General features: G+C 40.4%; 1 protein-coding gene across 3 annotated transcripts in view; it reads left to right on the top strand.

Annotated features, from left to right (window-relative positions):
- LOC116847302 (zinc finger protein ush) overlaps nucleotides 1-13332 on the top strand; it is a 233972-nt gene that overhangs the window by 42056 nt on the left and 178584 nt on the right. Inside the window, exon 1 of one of the 3 annotated variants that reach the window (XM_032822156.1) lies at nucleotides 4069-4301. The exons of the other annotated variants lie outside the window; for them this stretch is intronic. Coding sequence (XP_032678047.1) covers nucleotides 4142-4301 — 160 coding nt within the window. The 5' untranslated portion in view covers nucleotides 4069-4141. Of the gene's footprint in view, nucleotides 1-4068; nucleotides 4302-13332 lie in introns of those variants that run through there. 3 annotated transcript variants of the gene reach the window in all.

Below are 13332 nucleotides of genomic sequence, written 5' to 3'. Positions count from 1 at the left end.
AAATTACGCTTTCAGCTATTTTTATTGATATTTTTTATAGATCCCTTACAAATTTTATTTTTACATCAATATTTATAGTGCTATTAACAATCTATAGACTTATTTTTATATTAATATAAAAGCATATTAATATGCGTATGTAATCCACCGATATAAATTAAATCAATACATTTTACGACATGTGCGATATTAAAAATTAGAGACTCGCGCGCGGGAAAAAGACGACCGATCGAGACGGAGTAAGCGGGATAAGGAAGTATACCGCGGAAATTAGGAATCTCGAGTGGGTCGAGGGGCCGGAGATATTTGTCGATGTCTCTTATCCTGGCTTATCCCGAAATAAGGACGCGGGTAGAGAGTCCCGGGATTCGCCTGCCGCCGGTTGTATCCTGTCGCGCTGGGAAGGATACGCTCTCGCCGGACCGTAAAACAATTGGCGCGGCTCCGGTCTCGCGACTTCCGATACCGACGACGATAAAGCACCCTGCAGACGGCGATGGGGGTGGGCCGTCCTTGCCGATATTTACGGGCTGCAGCAACCCTTATCGGGCCGCTGTTAGAATAGGTGCGGGCTATAGGTGCATCGCGCGCCACGCTACGAGTGCAGCCCGCGAATGCACCCCTTTTCAACGGGAGATGCCTAAACTCGGGCCACCGATACGTTTGCTCGCTTAGCGTCGAGTGTTACGAGAAAAATTGCTTTCTTGAAGATCGCGACGCGATACGACGCGTTTTCTCGGCATTCTCAAATACGCGAATGCACAACAATGATTCCGAGTCGAAATTTTGCTATCGCATTAACTCTACAAATCCTGTCAAACTTGCAGGATATTTTCGGCCATTGCCCTACTTTATAAATAAATAGGATTTTCCTCATATTTAAATTGCCCTTAAAATAAAAAAAAGACTTCAGAAATATTTAATATTCGATTGTCTCAATATATTCTATCTGTATTTAATTTTTATTCTTAATTTTAAATACAATAACAATTTGTATAATAACAATGTATATTGTGTGTTGTATTGTATTTTGCAGATAAAATATTACGATAAACAAATATTAAATAACCTAACCAAAATCAATAGGTAAATATAATTAATGAATAAGTAAGACAACAAAGTTTGACTTTTCATAATTTTCTCATTATTTATTCTTTTGAGGGCGTTAGAAAAAATTTATATGTATGAAACATATACATCTGTGAAAACAGTGTTGGATATTTATCGATTACAATATTTTTTAACTATAACAATCGGCAAATCAACGATCAAAATTAATCAATCATTATCACAAATATAATTTAATCGACTGATGGAATTAATTATTTACTGTACAATCATTTACATCAAAGTTTGGTTGGTAATTGATTTTATTAATCGATAAAATTATTTATGACTTTGTATATCATGATTGACCAATTTAGATTATTGATTTACCGATTATTTTAGTCGAAGGAAATTTTAATTGATCAATGCTCAACGTTGTCGAAAAATATATTCTACCTGCGATCTGACATTCTGTATCCTTCGTCCTGACCTCTCGATTTAATATTCTGCACTTGACCGTCGTGATACTCCGAATCCTTGTACCTACACTCGCGTACACTGAGAGAAAAAATATCTAAAAATTAGTAAGTATTTATTGACATTGTGTGAGTACTGTTGTTGCAGATTTGTTTCCGTTGAAGAGAGCAAATGTCAGTTTAGGTTGATTCACAAAGGAAGTTATAAGCTGCAGTTTTAGTGGAAAATGAATATTTATTACGATAACTTTCCTTGTACAAAGGCTGGACATTCCTTGCCGAAATTTGTGCCTTGGACGCGTTTACTCTTATGCACAAGTCAAAAGAAGTCCGATACTCACAATCGTGGTCGACTCTTCCAATCAAAGTCGGCTAGGGCCGACTTGCGATTCGGGGCCACACGGACGACTCCTCTTTCGCTCGTTAACAGTCTTTTTATATCTGCTTTATCTTTGATTAGGGAGGAATTACTTGCGACAGTCCGAAACGCTGAGATCGACATGGGCTGTCATAACATAACCTAACAGTTAGTAGGTTAGTAGGTCCAGTACCTCATGTACTGGTTACGTTATGGCCGCTGCTTATGCATGCATATTTTAGTGTTACGATTACCTTATTACCCACACATACATACACAGTTATGGGTATAACCGACTTTTGATATATTGGCAATAGAAGCTGGTATTATGGTATCTCTGTTTATGAACCATAACAGTGCACACATATTTATTTAATCTAAATTCTTTTATAATAAAATATATAAAATAATATTTTATAATAAAATTTGTATAATAAAATCAAATCAAATCAAAATTCTATTTAAACCTACTATATAAAGGACCTACTACTATATAACTACTATATGAAGGCCAACTACTATGTAAAGGAAGACCTCTCAGGAGCAACTCGGTATCGGGTCGTTCTTCCCTGATGAAGCGGACTGAAATGTTCGCGAAACGTCGGAATCAAATAAAGAAAAATCCACGCGGCTCAAAATTCGGAAACCAAATCTAATATGGATGGACACCGCGAAAGCCTAAAATATCAAAATTCTATTTATTTGAATATAGAATAAATAATTGCTTTTATGAAAAACTGAGGTTTTCTTAAAGTTTTAAGAGAACATGTATTTTCTTATTTGAAAGATATTTTATATAAATAAGTATACCATCAAGTATCCAAATTATATATAGATTTAATTAACCCTTATTGTGCACACTTCAGTAGAATCATATAATAGGCACACTGGGGTTTTTCGCAACAAAAATGTTTGCTGCAATAAAATTATTCGCTTTTTGGATTTGAAAAAATTCTAGGATATATTTCAAACATTTTTTTATATGACGGAATAATTGTTCTAGACGAAATTTGATTTTAAATGAAGAAAAAAATTGGAAAGCTCAAAAAACGCAAAAAATGACTTAATTTGCTCCAAAAATCATAACTGATACAATTTTTGATATTTCAAGATAAATTTTTAAGAAACTACTCTCAAGACATCTCTTTAAGAAAAAAATTAGTACAATAGCAGGATTTTCAAAAAAGGTATTTATTTTGAATATCGAAATTTTTATTTTTGTGAAAAAAGCAAACAGTTCTTCCAAAATATATAAATTTATTTTATAATATTTTATTTTATTTTATAAATTTACTTTATTTATTTTATTTATTTTACTTATTTATTTTTTCTGGGGTCTATTTGACCCCACAGTGCACGATAAGGGTTAAATATTTATTATTCCTTCGATATTTTCTCTCTCAGTGTAGACGCGATTTGGTCAGAGAGACGCATGTTCATTAACGCAATGCCGACGAGAGATCCGATTGAATTGCAAAGTCGGCGGCGGGAAAATCTCGCGTAATGTGGCGCTTAGTGCCGGGAAAAAAAAGCGAAAGCGCGTCGCACGGCAATCAGCAAAAAAGTGCTACGTCATCTCGCGTCGTCGACTCGCCGCCGAGCGCCGAGTGATCACAACAACAAAAACATTCCCGTACCTTCAAGGCGGTCAAACCTACCTTCGCGCGTCGCGCACGCTGTATCGAGTGCTTATTATGTCTCGAGCCGGCGAGCGACGCGCATACCACGGGCTACGTGTATCGGCACGTTATTTATCATTCCGCGCGGCCGATTAAAATATTTCGTCGGCTCCTTTGAAACACTCGATCAAGCTCTCGTCGGCATCGCGTTATTTAAGGCTTCTGGCCCCCTGCATTGTCTATCTCTTTTTTTATGACGTCAGAAGCGAGAAAATGCACGCTAAAAATCTTGCGAAATACGTTAAAATAAAAATATATATCCATAAAGTAACACTTGCAATCGAGTAAACAAATTTAGATATTCTATGCACTCTCCTTTTGCTCTAACAATCAGTAATTTGTCGTAAATTAACGTGACATTCATCTTCTTAACCTATTTCTTCGTCTATTTCTATTAAGATTAATTTACAATAAATTATTAATTGTTAGAGTAAAAGGTTAGAGTGCATAGAATATCTTACAAATTTGTTTAATCGATTGCGAGTGTTACTTTATGGTTATATATTTTTATTTCAATGTATTTCGCAAGAATTTTTAGCATGCATTTTCTCGCTTCTGACATCATTAAAAAGAGATAGACAATGCGAGGGGTCAGGAGCCTTACACGTGTATCTTCGTGTGATCGAATCGCACCCACGCGTGTGTCAGTGTTGTCAGTGCCACGACGGAGGATGCTGAGGATCGAGAAGCCAGGACGAACAGAATACAGCATGCCGGGACGATACATCATACATTTCCAAGGTGTGTGAAATCGTTTTTATTATACGAAATAGAGAGATATCGTCTTTTGACGTATCTTTAATGAACTTGGCGGGAAGAAAGAAATATCCCCGAGATTTTGGCCGATATTCACACGGAGAAAAATAATTTTGCTCTTTTAGCAAAATCGTCGTTGCTACTGCATATTCGTAGTGACATCAACAAAATTTAGTTGACATAACTAATTTTACAAATTATTCATTATCAGAGCAGAAGTAGTTTCGTTGCCAGGATAGAAAAAATTTGTTGAATGTATTTGTCCTAAGAATCATGTTAATTTGTTATTGATGCAAAATAATGTATCTTTGGTAAATTTATTTGCTATCGGAGCAAAACTGCAACTGTTTATATAAATCCATCATGGTTCTTGTAGCAAAATAATTTGTAGATTCAGCAAATTATATCCAGCAAATAACGATTAGTACTCTTAGCAGATCTTTTTGCTGCCCATGTAATAACGAAAAGATTTTGCTAGATCAGCAGAAAATTTGCTGGACCAGCAAATTATTTTCTCCGTACATAATTCATCATTTTATAAATAATCGCGGTTTCATTAATCTCGAATTACATTCGTCGGTCTGTACTTACGTATTACATTGTTTATTCTCTTTTCTTATTACATTGTTTGCAAGAGACATTGATCCAAATAACGGCTTGTAAATTAATTACGCTCTCATTCAAAGATCGTAAATGATTTACAACTATGAATACGGGCCTTAGAATATAATATAAAATCTGAAGTGAACAATTTTCACGTCTAATGATGCTTTTCAGACACGTGTTTATATCTGATAACATCTTTTCTTTATCAATGTATTTTAGTACCGAATCCAAATTTAAATTCCTGTTGGTAAAGAAAGCATTATTGGACACAGGATTATTATCTTTCTCTTATCGGTTCTTTTAAGAACTTTAAGTCCAGTTGACACTTTCAACGCTGAAAGAAAAAAGAGAGATTAGAGATAAGAAAAAAACTATATCATCTGCTTACTGCTTACGCCTTCTTGCATCGATCTTTATTAAATTATTTAATATTTGCATATCTTGTATACTCCATCTTTAGCTCTAAGTTACACTGAGAAAAAAATTTACTAAATTTCAAAAAACGTTTGTTTGGATAGTACTGTGAAAATATTTGTTTAAATTAAGTAATTATTTTCTAAAATTAAATAAAGAAGTTTTAAATATAAATTTGTTTCTTTAATTTTAGAAAATAATTACTTAATTTAAACAAATATCTTCACAGTACTATCCAAACAAATGTTTTTTGAAATTTAATAAATTTTTTTCTCAGTGTACATAATTGATACATTGCTGACTCCGAAATTCAGAATAAAGATTTAATGCAGGCGGACTACATATTTAATTATATATTTAATCGAATATTAAATAATTCTGAAATGAGTCTATTCTCTTAAGACTCAATTCGAAAAAGTCTACAGTAGGTACCAGTTGTTATTAATAAATAACAACTGATCGGATAATAGTTTGTATGTTCTCAGGATTCTCGATTTATTCTTCAAGTTTGATAGAACTTGCGGGAATGTAGAACCAAAATTTCGACTTGGCATATCCCGATATCTTAGGCGAAGAAATTTCTTCAGTATGATAAATCCTCACTGAGGCCAATTAAGTTGTGCAATTACATATAATTCATTGTACGCATACCTGCGTCACCTTTACGATTATATCGAATTCTATCGTAACGTGCGGCAGCCGCTTCGGAGATTACATTGCAATATTGCGCTATTTACGTAATTAACTATCGCCAACTTGTTTCTCGGAGCTCGTGTGTTTCGCGGCAGAAATCATCCGGTGATACGGAATCGCTCGCGATATCGAACGAATAGAAAGAGCGACGGGACGGGAGCGGGTGGTGGCGGAGAAGGAGGAGGAGGAGGGCAGTCGGAAAAGCGCGCACTTTCCAGCCGCTATCTGGAGAACTATTTCTCCGGTGTCTGGAAAAGCATTGCCGGCGGCGATAACGACCGCGAGGGCGGCGCGGAGAAAGGGCGAATTTATCGGATCGCCGATGCCCACATTCGCACGCTCTCGTTGCTTTCTCTCTCTCTCTTTCTCTCCCTCTCGCGTACTCGTTCCTTCCTTCTTCCTCGCCGGCCACATTTTTCTCTTTTCCCTTGTTTATTTATCCGACCAATACCCCAGATAGCGAGAGCGAGAAGAGAAACGGAGAGAGGCGCGCCGCTGAAAATAATTAATCTTATTCGTCAATATCGCATTGATTATAAAAAAGATTATTCAGCATCGTCAATTAAGGGATTCCGGCGCGCGAGTCGCGGTTTAAAATAATAAATAAACCCACGAAGAGCCTTATTTACCGGCGAGTTCCGCAGTTGAATGCAAAATTCAAACCGAAGCTCGGCATTTTTCGAGATATCTCGTGATTAAGGCTCGTACCAGTAGTTATTATTTGAAACTTCTCATGTGTGAGATACTCTAGATTTTTATTTTATTTTAGAGTCACGTTACTTTATATAAAACTCGTATTAATGATCATTACTTGAAACTTGTTCCACGCGAGATACTTAGATATGAATTTAGAGTTAGACTTGAGTTTTTCACTTGAATCACACAGACTATATGCGACATTACATTTGCAATTGCGATTCAGCTAAAAGATTTACATATCTGATTCTAAATCTAAATATCTCACCAAGCAAGTTTCAATCAATACTCTTAATGTGATTTAGATTTTCTTTTACAGTCACAGATCCAAGTCTTTCAGTTGAGTCATAGTACGTGTGATATTTATACACAAAGAGAACGATTTATTCATTCAAATAAATGTTTCTTTGGAATAGTCCAAACGAATTATTTGGCTGACACAACAAAAATATTTCTTTGGAACTAAGCCGCCAATAAATATTTTTGTTGCTTCAAACAAAATTTTGTTTGATCAATCGAAAAATTCGTTTGGACTATTCCAAAGAAGCGTTTATTTGATTCAACCAAATCGTTCTCTCTGTGTATCTGTAATTGCGATTCAACTGCGAAACTCTCATTTAACTCTGAATTGAAATCCGAGCATCACACTTGAGACGAGTTTCAGCCGATAACTATTAATGCAGATCCAAGTGCGAAGTCTCTTCTTTTTCTGCTGAAAAAAAACAATCGGTTTTCTATACTTTCCAACGGATGCTGTCGAGGCCGAATAGATACTTCACGGTACACACTTCACATCTCCCCCGTCGATTTTCGCCACTCCACGTGGACGCGCCGCGTCCGACATTTGTAGCGTCATTTGTACCTGATCGCGGTTAGGCTCGCCCGAATGACGTCATTAATCATCGCGCTCGTCATCGTCTCGAGAGGAGGCGGACAGGTGCGCCAGTGCGTGTTTTATGCGCGCATGCGTGCGTGCGTGTGTGCGTGAGGAGGCTAAAAGAGGACGGGAGGCCGCCGCGAGATATCGATCTCGATAATTGAATCGGCCGATCGCGGACACCCCGCGGTGCGAGGCGCGTACCTGCGCGGGCACCCGGTTTTTTCCGCCGCCTTTCGGCTTATTACCACTCGTCGTAACGCGGCTCCGGATCAGAGATTCTCGATCCTGCGGCGCGATACACGACGCGCGTCTGGATACATTCGATCCCGAGATAAGGCCGCTGATAACCGCGGCGCGAAGAAATCGAGACGAGCCGGGCTAATTGTAATTTTAATTGGGCTATCGTATACTTAAGTGCGTACATGTGTATAGAATTTCATATGCATACTGAGCGAACAAGTTTTATGCTCGATTATCGCGAGGAAGGAAACATTCCATCCGACGTTACAGTGTTTCAGTTGGATCAATTAAAAATGTCGCGCTTTCTTCTTGTCACAATTCTACTGTGAATGAATTGTGATACAAGTATCATAAATATCAAATTTATTCGGTCTCGTAAATATCATAAATATCGAATTATTTTCATAAACGTTACGTATTAAATTCATCTGTTGCAAATATTAAATATCAGATTAATTGGTTTATGAATATCATAAATATCAAATTTACCTCATTGCAAGTATTATTTCCCCGAAATATCACATATCATTATACGTATGTGTTTTTTTTTAATAATTGATTGTGTGTGTGTGTGTGCTAAAATATCCTCCGCTTAATACATTTACTTGCCGAATCGAGAGGAATCCCTGCAAAATTCCACGGGCGCTATTAGCGGCGACATTAGCGGTTACTCGCGATCGTCGATCTCACCGTCGGCACTGGCGCGTCTTCCACGACGCGTGAATGCGTGCGAAGACGCGCGCCGCGTATATCGACAGTCGCGATCGACGGCAATTGCCGAGGACAGAGGAAAAGGGCAGACACGGCTCGTCCATTACCGGTCGGGAGAGCCGCGCGAACGATTTGCACGACACGCACACGCACGGCACGCCTCTGCGTGACGAGACTTTCGATACGCGTGATACACACGTTACTGCAAATTGAAATTGCGAGTATATATTAATTATTCGCGCTACACACAGCGGCGCGCAATCACATGGCGCGTTTCGGGCGTGGTCGCTCTTAACGCGTTTTCGCGAAACATCTTCGTCTGATCGGGAAGGATCTCCTCGGGAATTTAATTCGGGAGACTTTACGGCCCTCACTTCAAGGGTCTGTCCTTACATCAATAAAATACAAATATTTTTGTCTCCATCTATCGAAAGTCTTGGTGTTCTACAATTAATTCCTACTCTCTCGGTGAAATTTACAAAAATGAAAAAAGATCAAACTTTTTTTTTTTAACCAAATAATTTCCACAGATCCAGAAAAACTCAAAACTTGTTACTTCTGGAACAATAATTAATAAAAAAAAATTAATAACGTAATAGTAATAATTCAGTTTTACCTAGCTCAGTAGTTTTTATTTGCTAAAATTAGGTACTATTTCAATTGATTTCGCGTTTCTTGAGTTAAAGTAAGATTTAGAGAGACTATGTTAAATTTTATTCAAGCGTATAATCAGAGAGCATATATTTAAATGTGTAATTTTAACATCAATATTTGTGCTTGATGTCAAATTGAAAGAAATTAAATGAGTGATTAATTTGATTGAAGAAAATTTCCAAGTCCAAGATGCGATTTAAGAATCCTTTTATGCGATTTAAAAGAAGGGAAGACAAAAATTTGATCCGACAAAGTTGTGTACTAATTTCATTTACCTCTATATGAAAATAAAAAAAGCGTCAAAATCCGTTAGAATTTCGAGGCTGTAGCCTTTTTCGAGATACGAAAAAGATGCTCAGCTAAATGCTTGGATCTGCATTAATAGTTATCGGCTGAAACTCGTCTCAAGTGTGATGCTCGAATTTCAATTCAGAGTTAAATGAAAGTTTCTCAGTTGAATCGCAATTACAGATATAAATGTCACACGTACTATGATTCAACTGAAAAACTTGGGTCTGTGACTCTAAAAGAAAATCTAGATCACATTAAGAGCCGTATTGATTGAAACTTGCTTGCTTCAGGTGAGGCATTTAGATTTGAATTTAGAATCGGATATGTGAACGAAATTTAGCTGAACGAAATCTCATTTAATCTCACTACGCGCTGGTCCAGTTGACGGTTCCACGTCGTGGAGCGATTCAACCCGCTCGTGCGGGGAAGCGGGACATTCTTGGGCGATATCGAGCGCGTTAACGTGTCGTCTCGAGCCGCCGATCCGGACGGAAAACGCGTTCAGCGCGGCGCGAGGAAAAAGCGGGCCGCAAAAATGGCGGGCGCCCGGGTTCCCTGTGGAACGGTGCGCGCGTTATTGGCAAGAAGCATGCGATACCCGCGAAGCATGCATAAATGCATAGCCGTCTCGCAGATGCAAGCGGATACCGCCGCAGATCCCCCGGCCCGACAACACCGGCCACCCCTTTTTGCCGCCCCCGTGCTGCGGTCCCTTCTCCCGCCTGCCCTCCTCCGCTCGTACCGCGTATCGCCCTTTCGAACACGCCGAACCGATCGGCGATGGGGCGAAAGGGCCTCGAAGGGTTTCCCCGAGAAAGCGCGCGTCTACCTGATGACGCCTCGGAGAACAGGTGTGTTGCGTCGGTGGACGCTTTCGAGGAGGAAGCGATGCGTCGAGAGATGCTTCTGGAAATTTAGCGGAACGATTTAGCGACTTTATGAGCCGACGCTCCGTCATTTGTGAAGTGATTGTGGTAAGAGATTTCGGGGGATGCGAACGATATTCCTGAACGCGCGGATTTTATTTAGCGTCGCTTTGAACAAAAAGACAGAAGATTATTCTTCTGGCAATAAATTGTGATTAGGAGAGTCGCTGTCCCCCGGTGAGCCACGTATCATAAATAATTGTAAACTTTTCACAGGAGCGTAAAAATTCCAGGAGAGCCTTCCCAACGAAAGAAACCCTTTTCTCTGCTTCTCTCTTCGCGTGTCTTTTGGTCCCGCGGATCTTTATACTCGCTATTTACGCTTGTATTAGAGGCGCGACGAGAGGTGCGAATTTAATTCAATTCGCGGCTTAATCGCAAGAATCCCGGCAGGCGCGAACGAGAAAGAAGAAGGGGGGAGAGAGAGAGAGAGAGAGAGATCTCGCGCTCCCGGCAAAGTTAAGTCGGCGCGCAATAAGATTACGCGGATATCGGCGAAGTGTAATGAATTACCGTGCGTCCGGAGCGAATAGCGGCGGGGGATTAAGGCGAGGACGAAGGGGCCGCGTAGAAGGGGGGAGGACAGGCAATTAGCACACACTTGGCATGCCGACCGCGAGTCGATCGCGGTATTCCTGGCGCCTCTGTTGATTGGCAGCCGCGGGGCTCTTACGGCTCGCTTTTCTCAAGGCGGCCGGTCTCCGTCAAACGACATCGCCTCCCTCACGCACCCCCTGAACTGTCCTCACGTGTCCGCGAGGCCGCGCGAGTCGTTGCCACGTGAGGATACTCGCGATCGAGCCGACGGCGCCCCAGTGGCGAAAGGGCAGTCCCGTTTGAAAAAAAGAGAATCATTTCTTCTCGCAGGTATCGAAGACTCTTGGATTTCGTTTCATCGGGTTGGAAACGCGATGTGCTTCGTATATGGCGATACTGAGGAAATTTCATGATAAAAATTGCAATATGAGATTCATTAATAAACTTGTTTTGCTTCAATCTTCGATAATACGATACATGGACGTAGTGAGAAAATGCTGTCTACCTCGGTTCACAAGAGGCGTTCACAATTTATTTTTTACGTTCTTACTTTGAGCATTCGCGTATTTGATTCATTAAAAACCTCTTACTTCCTGTGTAATTATAATAAATCGTCGATCGGTGCCGACGATGCCGCACAGGTGTAACGAGTTTATGGTCAAGTGTATGCGAGCAACTTCAACGTTTATTTATTTCCACTTATGTTAACGCTGGCAAAATTTTACGTATACCGCGTATACACGGTGTGTCTCGTCGTAAAGTCCTGCACTTTTTGTTTTTGATCGTTCGCGCAATCAGTACGATCTCGTAATTTTCGCCGAATGAAACTCGTTTCCAAATACGAAGGATTCATACTCGAAACTCAATGAAGGCGCGTACTCTCCACAGAACGGTATCGTTTTTTCAAAGGTAATAAAAAAAAACTAATATTCTTTTCGCGTATGTGACGAATCCCCATACAGTTTCTGACTGACATTATTTATCTTCACATTTCATCGCGATATCACGACACTCTGTCCTCCCTCGATGCAGGAGAAATCTAGAAAACTCATCCTGAAAGATCCATTATAAATGTCGTCTCCCGATAATTTCGAACAAATCGACAAAAAAGAAGTATATAATAGCCTTCCGTTCATCTACTCTCTCCTCAATTCTATTCTGTTGAAATCACCAGTTTTTGGTTCTCTCGAAGTAGACGCAGCATGTCGACTCTGGTGCCGACCCGCGCCTCCCGTCGCGAGTTTTCTCATCGGATTTTTCGGCCGAGCTTTTATTCGAGCCCGCAGCCGCCCCTCTCGTAGCCCTCCTCGCAGTCGTTGGCATATTTTCCGGCGGCGTTGAGAGACGGACAACCTGTGTGTGCATGCATTACGCGCGCGGCTATGATACGCGTACGCACACGCGTCCGCGATACGCGTTACGCGTAAATACACGTCGCGCGGCGAGGCGAAGTCGTAAGTGGGCCCCCGTTAATGGGCCGCGCTGCGCGAGATAAAGGATTATTGATCGTAAATAATTTCGTAATGTACACGGCGATAATGTTGCGATCGCCAGAGCCGCTTATCGTTTCTCCCTGCGGCATTCCGTCGATTGCACGCCGAAACTCGGCGCCGGGCTCGCGCCTTTCCTCGTCCAGAGACCGCGGAAGATGCTACATTTTTGCCGCGGATGCGCCAGACAGGATATGTCCCTCTGACGACGACCAGACATTCGTTCTCCCTCGTTATACGCGCTTATCGGCGTGACTCGTTGCGACTCTTGGAGTGCCGATAAAGTGCAACTCGCGGTCTAATTTTGTTGTCTCTCTCTCTGTTATCTGGATACCACCGTAATTTCATCAGAAATCTTTTCTTCCTCTTCTTCCGAGACATGAAGTTTTAATATACATTTTCCTATAAATTACACCTCGGCATGGACGGAGATCATCGTGCATTAACGAAAGATTGGTAAAAATCCGACCACTGCTTAGAAGCCCTTGACATCTCAGTCTTTACGTCGATGTCTTGATTGACATCGTTTTAACATAAATTTTCTTATCGATTACACTTGGACGCGAACGGAAATCAATGCGTGTCCACGAAAGAAAAATTGATAAAAATCCGAGGACTCGGAAACCCTTGACATCTCAGTCTCCACGTCGGTATCCCGATTGAGATCGTTTTAACGTAAATTTTCCTAATTGAAATTTAATCTGGTCCCGTTGTCGAGAATGCTTAATACACCGACTAATGTCCCGAATCTCCGAGTGCTTGGAATTTAATCTTAATCTAGCTCCCAACGTCGATCTCGACGTTGTTTATCTCTCCCTGTACGCGTGTTCGTCACTGAGTTGCTGCGGCGTGCGCCCCCCTCCCCCCCCCCCCCCCCC

The sequence above is a fragment of the Odontomachus brunneus genome, unplaced genomic scaffold (genome assembly GCF_010583005.1).
Source record: "Odontomachus brunneus isolate Ranch 3 - 2012 unplaced genomic scaffold, Obru_v1 Obru_scaffold_076, whole genome shotgun sequence".
Lineage (NCBI taxonomy): Eukaryota > Metazoa > Arthropoda > Insecta > Hymenoptera > Formicidae > Odontomachus > Odontomachus brunneus.
The sequence above is the reverse complement of the archived record's forward strand: the minus strand, read 5'-3'. Positions and strand labels throughout refer to the sequence as shown.